We start from the raw sequence: 13,824 nt of genomic DNA, 5'->3' as shown, positions 1-13,824 counted from the left end.
GCACAGGTTTAGGGGATCAGGTGTGGACGTCTTTGGGGGCTGCGGTTCTGCCACCCACACTCTCCGGAATGGAAATGCCGACCTTGACCGGCGCCAGGACGGATAGGCAGGAAGACGCCGTGACGTGCCCAGGGCCCGCAGGCACTCCCTTAATGTCCACGGGGACAGAGCATCCAGAATGCTCCCGGTAGACACCGTGGCACCTTTCTCCAATCACTTACTGGTTGATGGCCCAGGTCCCCAGAAACAGCCCCCAGGGAGGGGCCCCGCCCTGCTCACTGCCGCACGCACCCTGTGGGGAGAGCGGAGCACACAGCAGGCTCTCGATAATTTTAATGAACGAGTGTTAATTTTCTTTGCATGAACAGGAAGCCCCAGTCGCCAGACGGCCCCGGCCGCTGAGGCCTGCTTTCCCAGTGCCTGACGGGATGGGAGAGGGACAGTGACCGTGTGATCCCGACACCCCCTCCTGCAGATCAGCAGGTGGGATGGTTACAGGTCTGTCTGCAGGTGGCCCTGCGTGGTGGTCACCTGTAGAAATGAGGGTTGCTGTCACTTGGGGGTGTGCTCACATGGCGCGGGATGAGGAAGTACAAAGCGCGCGTCTGACTGGCCCTGAATGCCGAAGCAGGGGGTCTGAGAGCCCACCGCCCAAGAACGGATGGTGCAGGCTGTGAAGAAACACCGCTGGGGTGCTGGGAAGGGACTTCCAGAGGGTTTGGGAACTGGCGCCAAACCCTCTCCCGGTGCGCGAGATGGCGCCACTCAACTGGCTCTTTCCTGAGCTGCTCAAACGCCACCACCGTATGGAAGCGAAGTGACATTCCCACACGTGCCGCAGACCTCCTGGGTGCTCCCATAGCCCCGTGGGGTAAAGGCCCAGCCCACGGTGCCCGGCACCTGGTGTCAAATGATGACTGTCATCGAAGACAGCAGGTTCTTTCCTGGGAGGTCCCCGAACAGCCTCTCTGTAAGACCCATGAAAATGCTGATTTCTTCATGGCCCGGGAGAAAGAACAGGCTTTGGTCCCATCGCAGCCCTGCCACCTCCTAGCCAGGTGACTCTGGACAAGTTGCTCACCCCATGAGCCATGAGGAATCTTCATTTGTAAAATGCCAGGGGCTGGGGACGTGGGACCCGGCTGTGAGGGCCCAATGACCCAATATAATGAAGTGCCGTAAATGCCAGACCCACTGTGCACTCGGGAACCGAGTCCCTCGCTCTCCAGGGGACTGGGGTGGCTCCTGGAAGCACAGCCAGGGAGGCAGCGGCCGGCCGTCAACGGGAGAGGACGCTGCAGGAGCACGGGGCTGAGGGCACTGTCCCCACTCACTGCTCCAGCGCGGCTGTCCCGAGAGGCCGTCTCCAGAGCCAGTGTGCTCCTCCGGGCTCGGCCCTGACCTTCCCGGGGCCCTGGTTTGAGTCTATAGGACAAAGGCCAATTCCTTGAGTGCCTCCCCAGCAGCTGGCCTGAAACACTAGACGTCCTCATCCTCTGTCACCTCCCCAGCCCCTCTCTCGTACCCCAGGCGGGACGTCTACTCTCTCCTCTGGGCCCCCCCAGCGTGGTCTGCTCTGAGCTGGGGCCCTGCGGTCTGTCTTACCTCCCTACCCCCACCCTGGGCTGTGATTTTCCTGAGGCTGGGACCTGGTTGACTCACCCGGGAATTAGTGTCTTGGTAAATATTTGTTCCAGGACGGCAAGGACTCCATTCGAGGCTGACTAGTTAAGGTTGACTAGTCAAGGTAAACAAGGCTTTCGATGGTGAGTCCCAGGTGCTGGCCAAGCCGTTCGGAATGTGTAGCTGTCAATCCCTGATGCCGGCAAAGGGCAGGACCGTTGCGTTCTAGGGGTGCAGGGGCTTGTGTGGACACCACGTGGCAGGACACTCAGCCCTGTTTGTCTCAGCCACTCCGATCAAGATCGGTTCCAGCCTAAATGGGGCGGTTGTCACAAAGTTCTTCCACAGCTAGCAAGGACTTTACAGTTCCTCTGGGGAGGGACCGTCTAAAGGTTCTTAGTTGGATCTTAAGTTCCGTAAATGCTTTTCTAAAATTAGCAAACATTTACTGAGCATTTACTAGTGCCAGACACTGTTCTTACCACCTCATTTAATCTCGAAACAACCGATGAGGTAGCTCCTGTTACGCCGCCGTTTTACAGGTGAGGAAGCAGAGGCCTGGAAAGCTGGGACTACCCAGGTCACAGAGCTGGGAAGGCACAGAAGTGGCAGATTCAGATCCAGGCAGCGGGACTCCTGTCCTCATCTGTGTATGCTGCACTTAACAAATAGCCCTTCTCACTATAGACTACAGCTCGGCACGCTTCGTTTCTTTAGAAAGGTGTCATTGCTAACAAGTTCTGAAACCCACTGACCCGGCCCAAACTTCCCACTGTACAGATGGGGACACTGAGGCCTGGGGACAGGTGCTGAATGGTTCCTGGTCAGGCGGGGTGTGTGGCAGAATGAGAATGAGAACCCGGTCCCCGTGCTCAGTCCAGAGCTCTCCCCATGAGACCCCAACGTGAGAGCTCAGGGTGTGGAGCAGCAACGCGGTGGCCCCCCCAACCCTGCTGCTAGCGTGCACCTCCTCTCTGGACCTGCTCTCTCCTCTGTGGACGGGGACGTCAGGCGCCTCCCTCCTCGCCGGACGATCAGTGGGGAGCCCAGGGCCGGGGGTGGGGGGAGAGTCCAGTGGTGACCACCATTCATGGCCTCAGGTCTGCAGGAAGGGAGAGGGCATCGGGCTGAACTTGTAACCTCATCTTGCCGCTGGGGAAAGAAACCCAGGAGCAAACACACAGCACAGAGCGATGTCACCCAGCATGTGGGACTTCACATGGACCCCCCAGGCAGAGAGACAAACCAGGATGAGTGGACAGGGTGGGGTGCAGCCGCCACCCACCGGGTGCCGCGAGCAACGTCTGAGGAAAACGGAGACAGCCACATGCCGAATGGTCAAGGCAAGGTGGCCAACTGTGGCAGTGTGACCCGAGGTTCCCAACCACAGCAGAAAAGTGGGACCTGCTGTGGGGCAGCCAGAGGGGTGCTGGCCTCATCCTCAACCCAGGGAAGAAACTGAAGTCCCGAGGGCCTCAGGTGGACACACGCCCCCGAGAGGGGTGAAGTCTGCTCAGGGCCCCAGCTGCTCCGGCTCCCCCCAACGACAAGTTCTGATTCTAAGTCTATAGGGTCATCGCTGTACGTTCGTGAATGAATGCCGGACACAGGTTCACAGACACGTTCCTGTACGCCGTGGCAGCCCCCAAACTATGAATCACCACGGATGGTCCATTTCATTAGTGATTAGAATTTCAAAAATAATTGTGACTATGTGCTTCCCGCCCAGTAAGATCTGAGTCTACAGCTGGGCTGAGTGACAGTCCGTGGTCACCTGCAGCACAGACGTGTTGGCACAGGCAGGGCCACACGCAACCCAACGGTTAGGGCAGCACCACAGGGCCCCGCGCGCTGGAGACGGCGGCAGGGCCTGCCCTTGGCAGGGGGCCGTCAGCCATGTGAACAGCGGTCCTGCTCTTCTGTGACTCAAACTATGCTTGTATTTCATTCAGTTGTGTGCAGACAGCGTTGATTCTCGTGCATGTACAAGAAAGATTTCTTTCAAATAAAGAAAAGAGAAGAACTGTAGATTTCACCAGAGGCTTTTATTTCAACCACTTTAGGACCCTGACTTTCTGCTCCACAGCATGGAATATGCAGGCTCCTCTGGGTGCTGGAGAGGACGCCCCAGGGTTCTGTTTCCCGAGTCCTGGTGGATTCAGGCAAGACCCTCACAAACTCCCCCCTGCCCACTGCACGGGAGGCCCCGAGACGGCCTGAGGTGCCAGAGCTCAGCTCCGACACACTCTGCCCAGAGCCCCGCACCCAGCCTGCAACTGGCAGGGTCGGGCCAGGCCTTGACCGCGTCACAGGCTCGGGCAGCTGTGCACAACCCCCAGGAAAGGCCAACAGCTGTCAAGGCTTAGCAGTGACCAAAGAAACAAGGAATGCTGCCGTGCAGTTTACACAGATGCGTATTCGGTTCTTAAAAAAACAAATCCAACACAGAAGTAAACAGGGGCGGCAGAGTGCTTCGAGGTGGCGGGGGAGGAGGAGAAGCTTGTCTGTAAAGCGCTTTCTGGGACACAGGGATCTTTCTAGTCCAGCCTGGCACACCTGCTTCACTCGGAAAGATCGGGCTTGGGGTGGAGACTGCATGCACTTCCCAGCCGCGCCTGGTGTCCAGAGTGGACAGCTGAACAGTGTCACCCTTCACTGGCGGGGGCCGGGCAGTCCACACGCGAGCAAAGTCTCCGAAGTCCTGGGTCCACACACGGAGCACGCGCACACACACAGCATTAGCGTGCTCCCATCTGGCTGGGGCCACACTGGGGAAGTCCTCACGGCAACACGCACTGGGACGACCCCCTCCGGCCAGCGGACGCGTCCTCACACTGCCGACAGGAACGGGAAGAAGAAGAAGTCAAAAGCGAACTTGACGGCGCCGTGCACGGTGCTGCGCCAGTCGTGCTCAATCTTCACGTGCCGCCTGGCCGGCGAGAGCTGGGCCATGCAGTTGAGACAGCTGATGGCCTTGAGCTCGAAGACGGGCCACTTGCTACCCAGGCGGCCCTCGAGGATGGTGCTGAACTCAATGACGCTGCCCTGGCGCAGGTTGAGCAGCACGCTCTTGAACTCGCTGCTGGCCCGCAGCACGATGTCCTTGGTGACGTCATCTTCCTCCCGGCTGCGGCTGCTGTTGGCGGCGCTGCTGTAGGGCATGCCCACGGTGATCTCGAACTTGTAGCGGTCAAACCTCTTGATGTGGCAGGGGTGCTTGGCCAGGAGCTTGAGGCGGCAGAGCTCCTCCTCGGCCGTGGAGGTGTTGCCGGGGCTGCAGGCGGGGTAGGCCTCGCCGTAGAGGCAGCGCATCCAGTCGCCGATGAAGAAGGGCAGCATGTTGATGGCCGACTCGGCGCTGTTGTCGATTTCGGTCACCCGGACATACTTGAAGCGGCCCGTCCACGTGACCCTGTGGCCCTCCAGGTGGCTGCAGAGGATCTGGGTGCGCGCCATGTTGGTCTCCTTCCAGGCCCGCGGCCCGCACAGGGCGCCATACTGCGGCCACGTCAGCGTGGAGTTGTAGACCTTCATGCCCTCCGAGCGGTACACGTAGAACCAGCAGAAGAGCACGATGGCCGTGAGCCACACCAGGATCAGCTTGACGACGGAGCTCCGCGTCAGGGACTTCACCATCCCCACCACCGAGAAGTTGGCCTTGGTCCACCAGCGGACCAGCAGGGGGACGCTGCAGACGGCCATGGTGACTGCGATCTTGGTGAGCTCCAGGGACACAAACCACCGGGCGAACTGCAGCATGCCCATGAGGGTCAGGCCGGCCACCAGGATGGGCAGGGCAAAGAGGAAGAGGAAGTAGCCAACGGACGCTCGGACCAGCCCCAGCCCAGTGGACTCCAGCAGGATGACCACGGAGAGCTCGCACCACATGAAGCAGACCAGGTATGGCACCAGGTAGCAGTAGGTGCCCTTGAAATTCCGCAGCTGGGCCATGCGGAAGAAGAGGTAGAGCAGGTAGACATACAGCAGGCAGGGGATGCTGATGTTCAGGACGACCAGGTGGCCGACGGGCACAGTGAGGAAGGTCTGGCCAAGGACCTTCAGATAGTGCCCGTCCAGGGGCACAGAGGGCAGCAGGGAGAGCAGGCCAGCAGCCACCTCAGTGACCAGGGCCCTGCGGGTGTAGGGCTCCGCGTGGGTGCTCAGGCTCAGGTAGCTGGTCACGGTGAAGAAGGTGGCAATGATGGCCACCTCCGAGCAGGGGATGCAGTCCTTGCTGGCCAGGGGGAAGGAGAAGATGACAAAGAAGACGGACAGCAGGAAGTGGGCGTAGGGCTCCAGGTGATTCCAGCCGAAGTTGACCTCGGCCTGCTCCACGTCCAGGTTGGGCTCAAAGCGCAGCAGCAGGTCGGTGAGGGTGCGGAAGTTCTCCCAGGCCTTGCTGTCCTGGAACACCTTGAGGGTGCAGATCACCATGGAGATGAAGGACAAGTAGAAGACCACCAGCGGGATGAAGAAGGCGAAGAAGTCGATGGTCAGGTTGCTGATGATGAAGAAGAAGATGAGGGCGTTGATGTGGTGCGTGGGGACGATAGTGGACAGCCAGTGCATGCCCGCCCGGGAGGCCACGTCGATCAGGTACTCTTTGATCTCCATGATGGCGTGCAGGGGGTACTTGACCACCTGCGGGGTGGAGACTGCATTGGAACCAGGCTGGGACACAACTGCACGCAGTCACGTTCAGCCACCCCCTGCCACATGCCTCCCTCCAGCCACCCTGGCTCTGGGCAACATGGACCGCCCGCCCCCCTGCGTTCCCCGACTGCCAACCCCGTCCCAGTGATCCACCTGTCACACCCTTCCCCAGGTGGCCCTCCCCATGCTCTGCAGTCCTCACAGCCCTTCCCTCAATTCACCCCACCCTGGAGGTCAGCCCGCCCTCTTCCGGGCTGGGGCCCTTCTCTGACCCCTCCCCATGCCTGGCTCCCCACCTTCTGGCCGGGTGGCCAGACTCACACGTGCTCACCCGTGTGAGACCTCCAGCACCTGGAGGGACCCAGAGACAACAGAGCCCGGGGCTGCCTGTCTGGGAGCCGGCCTTGTATCTCAGCTGTCCACTGCAGCAAGGACGTCACCCCCCTGGCCCTCCAGTAAGGGGCATGGTGACCATCACTGCGTAAGACTAGGCTGGGCTCTAAAGAGGGCAGCTGTGAGCAGTCCCAGGAGGGGAGGCAGAGCGAGCACTGAAGGAAGAGTTCAGTGCAAACGTGGATGGAGCGAGGAGATGCTTCAGCTTAACAGGGCAGCTGGGTGAGCAGCTTTCGCTAGAGAGACGAGAAGCAGCTGCCCACCACCGCCCACTGCTGTGCGCACGCTCACACAGCCACACACCCACCCCCGCACACACACGTGCATCCCACCCGACATACATGCACATACACACAAACACACGTCCCCCATGCTGCTTACAACAGAACACAACCCCACACAGCGACGTTCAAAGGCAGCCCTCCCCTCCCCACCTGTGGGTCCCCCTGCCCACCCTGTAGGCAGAGCAAAGGTCATTACCATGGCAAAGGGGGACGAGGGGCTGCAGGGAAGAGGGGAGCAGCCTAGGAAGGAGGTGGTGGTTCTGCACCCAGGGCAGCGCCCACGTCCGCATGGTCTGTGCAGAACTCTGGGGGCCCTTGGCCCTGCCAGGGCACGGGGGAGACGGGGAGTTTGGAGGGGCGAGGTAAGGAAGCAGCCATGGAAGGTGCCAGCTGTCATGCAGTGTGGTGCGCAGTGCAGGGTGGGGTCTGAGTGTCTCCAGAGGGTCAGGAGCCTGGACCAACTCCAAGCGGAGCCCCTGTGCACCCAGAGCCCACCGAGCAGCTGTGTGACAGAGCCAGGCCTGAGCATCGAGGCACGGGAAGTGGCAGCCGGACACCCCATCAGTGCAGCGCTGGGGCAGCTGGCCTCTCCCACCCCTTGGGCAGGCTCTCTCCACCCCATGGAGGGCTGGGGGAATTTCAGGTGAACAGTAGCCAGGTGACACCACCAGAATGTGGCCTCATCTGCCAAGAGCCCTGGCCGCCAATTGAGATGCCTAGAACCCCTGGAAGCAGCTGGAGGATTGGGTTTTCCGGAGATGAGAGGGGCCAGGCTCATGAAGGAGACCGAGATGTTTAGGGACGAGTGTACGTGCACACGCCTACACACGTGTGTGGCTGAACAGTTTTGCTGTTCTTCCATGATGGTCCACTTAATCCCGGCTTCGTAACCAGCAAACAGACACTAAACCAGCTAACAGTGCCCCAGCTCTCTCTGGGGCCACCAGCCTCCACGAGCAGAGCTGCCCACGCCTGCAAAGGTTTCTGACGGGAACGAACCTCCTCCAGGGTTTCTTGGGGAGGAGTCCCTTCACTCTGACGCCGGGCCAGACGGCTGAGATCAGCAGCTACAAAGTGAGTCAACGTGTGCGTCAGCCGGCCGCCTGCTCAGTTAATCCCTGTGGCAGGGACCTTGCTAACAGCAGGACAACCGGACGTGTCCCCGGCCTGCTGTCCTCTGAAACCCTGTCTTACTCAGAGCGGTGCACCATTTTGACTGTGGGGCCACATAATCACCTGATTAAAAGGGCCTTTAAAAGAAGGAAGCTTCTAGAACATGATGCCCGATTGTCGAGCCTGCTTGGACAGAGTGGGGGCCGGCCCCACACCTGGGCTCGATGGCCAGGAAATGGTCTCCTGTGTAAGGGCCCAATCTCTGCCCACGGCAGCTTCCTCCCAAGCCCTGCCTCTTGGCTGCACCGAACTGCAGGACTAAAAGGCTTCGTCTCCCTTCCTGCAGAGAATGTCCAAACAAATTAAAATAAACTCTTCTTTGAGATGGAAGAAAAATGAAATTAAAAGAATCTGAATAAGGAATCTGGTTCCACAAATAGAACAGTGAAGAGCGGTCTGTCCAGGCCCGCGGTGACCACCCCTCTGCCGACGCAGGAGACCAGGAACACAGTGTCACCGTGGGCGGTGGAGTAGGCCCTGCGTCAGCTGCCACCAGGGCAGGAAACCTAAACAAGATGCTCTCAAACCTGTTTGCAAAATGCTCACATGTTCGATTTTCCAGTAATTTAATGTAAAAAAATGTCAGGATTTTAAAACATTACTGAATTTATCTCTCGGAGGGTTTTGTCTTGTCAAGGCACCTTGCGCTTCAGGCTTGAGAAGAGAACTGCCTGCAGTCTGGAACATTCTCTGTGGGCGTAACGTTAGCTCTCTAAGAGGCGTCTGTCGTCCTTCACTTGGGTGAGGAAGACCCCTCAGAAGTACGCTCCCCGTTCTTTGTTCTCAGGAAGGCTATTAAAAGCTGGAACATCTTGCAGCTTGGGAGACGCTTCTGATGATTCACTATCTCCCTTTCGCAAAAGCCTTTTAATGAAACAAACTGCAAAATGAATCAAAGTGCTCTGACAGTTTCAAAAACTGAAAGGAAACAGAGCCTTGTTTGTTTCTTGTCAGAATACTTTAAATCTCTTGCTTCTAAAAAGGGCTTTCAGATATTTCACAGCACTGAACTCGTCGCCCGCCAGTGGGTGACCTGGAGTTTACCCTCCACACAGGACGCCTTTGGAAGGAGGCAGTAAGAGCACTTATGCCGGGGACGTAAGGGGACACCCGGGCCACGGCCTCGTGACCCAAGGGTCTTCTACAACTCACCCTTTCACCTTTGGCCCTCACTGGCAAGGGGGGGAGCCCCTCCTCTTTGCTGCAAACCTCGCCAAGGCTGCAGCTCCCTCCTCCCGAGCCGGTGAGGAGACGCAGCAACCTGTCTGTGAACACGCCCGGCCGGGGCCAGCTCTGAGCGGACCATTGGTGACGGCCACCAGCTCCCTGGCTTCACGTTCTTGGCCGTCCCGGCCTGCGTCTCAGAGCCCCGCCACAAGGCCAGTTTCTCGCCCTGGACACGACTGTCCTCAGTGGGAAGGGTGAGGCCTTTCGATTTTTGCCTGGGGAACTCACTTTCGGTCCTCAGCCTGGCTCCGAGTCCCCGCTCCCTGCTGCTCTGGGCTGCGGCCTTTCCCCCAGCACTTTGGGTCCTGCCCTGCCCAAGGGAGTGTGGCCTGCCCTGACCCTCTCCACACTCCTGGCTCTGGCATGGTGCCCTTTCAGCCGACTGTCCCCGACCCTGACTCGCGCGCCCCATCAGACACTGACTGCAATTTCTCCAGGGCCTCGGTGAGTTAAGAAGACACAGAAGCCGTGAAACACTTGCAGAACTAACACTCACAGGCGTGTGACAACTGGCTGCTGGAGGCCCTTCACTGGCCTCACTCAGCCTTCTCGGCCCAGTGTGCTGACGCACCTGTCTGGGTCGGGCTGCCGAACCTCTGAAAATCCTGGCGTTCTCCAGAGAGTGAGCTATGGACACGTGGAATTCCACCAGCTGAGCTGCACTGGGGTAACTGGTGAGAGGCTGTCGGGCCACATCACGCGTCTGCACCTAGAGCCCAGCCACACGGCCAAGAAAACGAGCCGGCAAGCCTGGGGCAGGGCCGGTGCCTCTGGGCGTTCTGCTCCTGCCTCACTCCCTGCCACATGGCTACTCATGTCCTCCAGGTGTGCCTGTCATCACCCCCAGCAGGTGCTGCCCGCCATCTCTTCACACTTGGCCTCTCTCCCTGCGTCCTCACAGACTGGGGGTCAGCAGGCGCCCCCACATGTCCTCCCTGGCCTAGTGAACCCCAAGCACTCTGCCTGGGGTGAAGGCATCGAGGCTCTGACCTCCACTCTGGGCCATAAACAGGTAATTTTTCTAAGTAACAAAGTCCAAATCACAGTCTGCCTCCGATCCTCCCAGCCCCGGGAAGGTCAGAGGGCCCCAGCGCTCAGCACCCCAGGTTTCTGGGCCTGACTGTAAGAAAGGCCTCCCTCTGAGGACGTGTCCTTACGCGGGGACAGAGGACGTCTCAAGGGACAAGAGGCACAGTTCCAGGATGCTCTCTTAGGCAAGGACCTCCCCACCCACAGCCTCCCGGAAAGCTGCAGGGGTGCTTGGCGGGGGCAGGTGCGTCCTGGGAAGCTGGGGCTGGCGCTCGGGTCTCGCCCACTCACCCTCAGGCGCAGTGGCAGGTCCTCGGGGTTCTTCCCTGCCAGCTCGTCGTCGTCATCGTCGTCCTGCAGGAACAGGTTGGTGGGGATGATGCCCTTAGCGTACTTCTTGGTGATCTCCACAAAGTCGTCCAGTGCGATGTAGTTCTTGGCTGAAGCACAAGAGAAACAGCATGGGGTCTCCCCAAGCCGCAAGCCCCGTCACCCTCACGTGGCCGGATGGGGTGGGGAGTGGCTTGAGACCAAGCTAAGGAGGAGCTGAGAGAGTTCAGGTGGAGGAAACCTTCCCTGGGTAGCCGACGGAGGGGACCAGGCTGGTGGGGAGGGAAGGGGCAGGTCTGCCGAGCTCCAGCCTCCCCCACCACACCCCCAGCCCTGGGGCCCCACCCCCAGCCCTGGGGCCCCACCCCCAGCGCCCCTCCCTCCCTAGCTACTGTTGCCTAGAGCCCACCTGCACCTTAGCCCAGCTCACCTGCCATGCCTTCAACAGCCTGCATCTCCAGTGCTTGCTGACACCCATCTCTCCCTCCAGCCAGCACTGGTGACAAGCTGCCCTGTTGGCCAGCCACCTGCTAACCCTTCCACCCAACACGATTCACCGAGGGCCTACTAGGTGCCTACTAACCCCTCCACTCAACATGACCTACCAAGGGCCTACTATGCGCCTAACCCCTCCACTCAACATGACCTACCAAAGGCCTACTATGCACCTACTAACCCCTCCACTCAACATGACCTACCAAGGGCCTACTATGCGTCTATTAACTCCTCCACTCAACATGACCTACCAAAGGCCTACTATGTGCCTACTAACCCCTCCACTCAACATGACCCACCAAAGGCCTACTATGCGCCTACTAACCCCTCCACTCAACATGACCTACCAAAGGCCTACTATGCGCCTAACCGCTCCACTCAACATGACCCACCAAAGGCCTACTATGCGTCTATTAACCCCTCCACTCAACATGACCTACCAAGGGCCTACTATGCGTCTATTAACTCCTCCACTCAACATGACCTACCAAAGGCCTACTATGCGTCTATTAACTCCTCTACTCAACATGACCTACCTAGGGCCTACTAGGTGCCTACTAACCCCTCCACCCAACATGATCCACAGGAGGGAATAGGGCCCCGGCAGGCCCCCGGCTGCTGTGGGCGAGAGGAGGTCCCAGAGGGAAGGATGTGAAAGAAAGCGGGGCACTGGGGCGGGGGGCGGGGCAGAGGGACACCAGCCCGGAGTGCTGCAGAAACCCTGGGAAGGGGTCACAGGCTGGGTTCACGACGGCGGCAGTGACGATGGGGGCACAGGGAGCTGACAGGACCTCCTGAGGGATCGGGGTGGTGCACGCAGTATGCAGCGCCCACAAAGAGGCACACAAGCCTTGGGGGCTCACTCAGGTGGCAGGTGTTGGGGGAGGCCTGGGCGGGGCTGTGTGCCCAGGGGTTGTAGATGGCATCTGACACACAGGATTGGTCAACAAGGCAGCAAGTGTGGACGTGTCCCTGGGACAGCGCCCACGTCCACCCACAGGGTGAGGAGACAGGAAATCGGTCTCAGGACACTGAGGAAGAGCAGCCAGCGTGGCAGCAAGGGCCCTGGGCCAGGGAGCCTGCAGGTCAGGCGGAGAGGGCTTTAAGGAGGAAGAGTGGCCGCCGCTGCCCACGGATCAAGTCAGACGAGGACAGGAAGTGACCTGGCAAGGGGCTCACTGGTGGCTTGGTCAGGGCGTGTGGTGGGACGGCCCAAGTGAGTGCGGGAGGAGAGAATCTGAGATGGTGACACAGACGGCCCTTCCTGGGCGTCCACTGGAAAGCAAGGCAGAGAACATGGTGACACCGATGGAAACGCCCCCGGCGAGGGGAACCCACTGGGCTGTTGGAGCCACCTCCTTGAGGGCGCGGGGGTGGCGGGAGACCCTCAGGCTGGCAGCGCAGAGCCTGTCACGTCCCTGACACGCGGCGCCCAGGCCCCGCAGAACTGTGACCTGGCTCATCACACACCCCCGGGGCTGGGGTCTAAGCCCAGCTTGCAAGTGACCCCAGGATGGGAGGCGCCTCACTTCCACACCGCTGGGCGCCGTCACCTCCGCGGCACGGGCTATGCCAGCCTCCCCGTCCCTCCGGCCCCGTCAGTCGCAGACTCCTTTCCACGTCCGTGTGACATGTTTCCTCGCCTCCCCCAAGGGCAGCAAGAAAGCAACGGCCCGCACACCCCACCTGCCCACTCAGACTCGAGGTTTGACGGTCTCCAGAGCTCTGGTGACACTTTCTGGAGGGCTCCTCCTCAGCCCAGCAGGGAGGCGGGGTCTGTGTTCCTGCCCGGATGCCGGTGCCCTCCCGTATCCCCCCCACCCCGCCACAGAAGCCCCCGGGACAGGTGGGGTCCTTTGGTCCTCCGCTCTGACCAGCTCACTGTTCAGAAGCGGAAACTGAGGCCCAGAGACAAAAACGAGACCTGCCCACAGTCACAAAAAGAGTCCGTGGCAGGCCTGGTCTTCACCACAGCTCCTCTGTCAATGCCGAGTGACCCCCGAGTCCCCCAGACCAGAGCCCACCCCACACGGGCGGAGCGACGCTCAGGCTGGCAGCTGCACACGGAGGGTGTGAAAGTCTCCTCTAATTTTCTGACCTCAGACATCCCAAAGGCACCCCAGTTCGTTGTGTCCCAAGCCTGTCCCCCGACACATGCTCTGCCCTTCCATCCCCTGCCCCACAAGGGCCCACGGGCTGTGCTCCTGCCATTCCCTCCACCTGCAGCCCCTCCCCTTGCCATCCACGGAGCCACTGCGCTCCCCAGCATCGCTCTGTCCAGCAGGGACTGTCACGTCATGGGGGACCATGTCTGTTTTCCCTCCAGCATGTGCACTCCCAGCGGGCAGAGCGCAGATCCCAGCACCCAGAACACCAACACCCAGATGGACTGAGACCCTGGCGGGGTCCAGGCCTGGGACGCACAGGAAGGAGTGGACGCTGTGGGTGGTGGGCGGGCCGTGGGGCTGGACTCACACTCGCTGCTGACCAGGCGCTCCAGCATCCGCCTCTGCTTCTGCAGGGACTTGGGGACAGGGCCTGGCTGCGCCCCTCCATCTGCAGGGGACAAGACAGACTGAGAGTCAGGCACACTGATCATGTCCCCGTTGTGCCCTGC

General features: G+C 60.2%; 1 protein-coding gene across 2 annotated transcripts in view; it reads right to left on the bottom strand.

The window, feature by feature from the left end:
* Positions 1 to 3,666: 3,666 nt before the first annotated feature.
* WFS1 (wolframin ER transmembrane glycoprotein) overlaps positions 3,667 to 13,824 on the bottom strand; it is a 29,658-nt gene continuing 19,500 nt past the window's right edge. For both annotated transcript variants that reach the window (XM_069495800.1, XM_069495799.1), the window contains 3 exons: positions 13,683 to 13,763; positions 10,674 to 10,822; positions 3,667 to 6,264 (listed from right to left, as the gene is read on the bottom strand). In XM_069495800.1, coding sequence (XP_069351901.1) covers positions 4,453 to 6,264; positions 10,674 to 10,822; positions 13,683 to 13,763 — 2,042 coding nt within the window. In that variant the 3' untranslated portion in view covers positions 3,667 to 4,452. The remainder of the gene's footprint in view (positions 6,265 to 10,673; positions 10,823 to 13,682; positions 13,764 to 13,824) is intronic.

The sequence above is a fragment of the Eulemur rufifrons genome, chromosome 20, assembly GCF_041146395.1.
Source record: "Eulemur rufifrons isolate Redbay chromosome 20, OSU_ERuf_1, whole genome shotgun sequence".
In the NCBI taxonomy this organism is placed as follows: Eukaryota; Metazoa; Chordata; class Mammalia; order Primates; family Lemuridae; genus Eulemur; species Eulemur rufifrons.
Note: the sequence above shows the minus strand (reverse complement) of the source record. Positions and strands in the feature narration are given on the sequence as shown.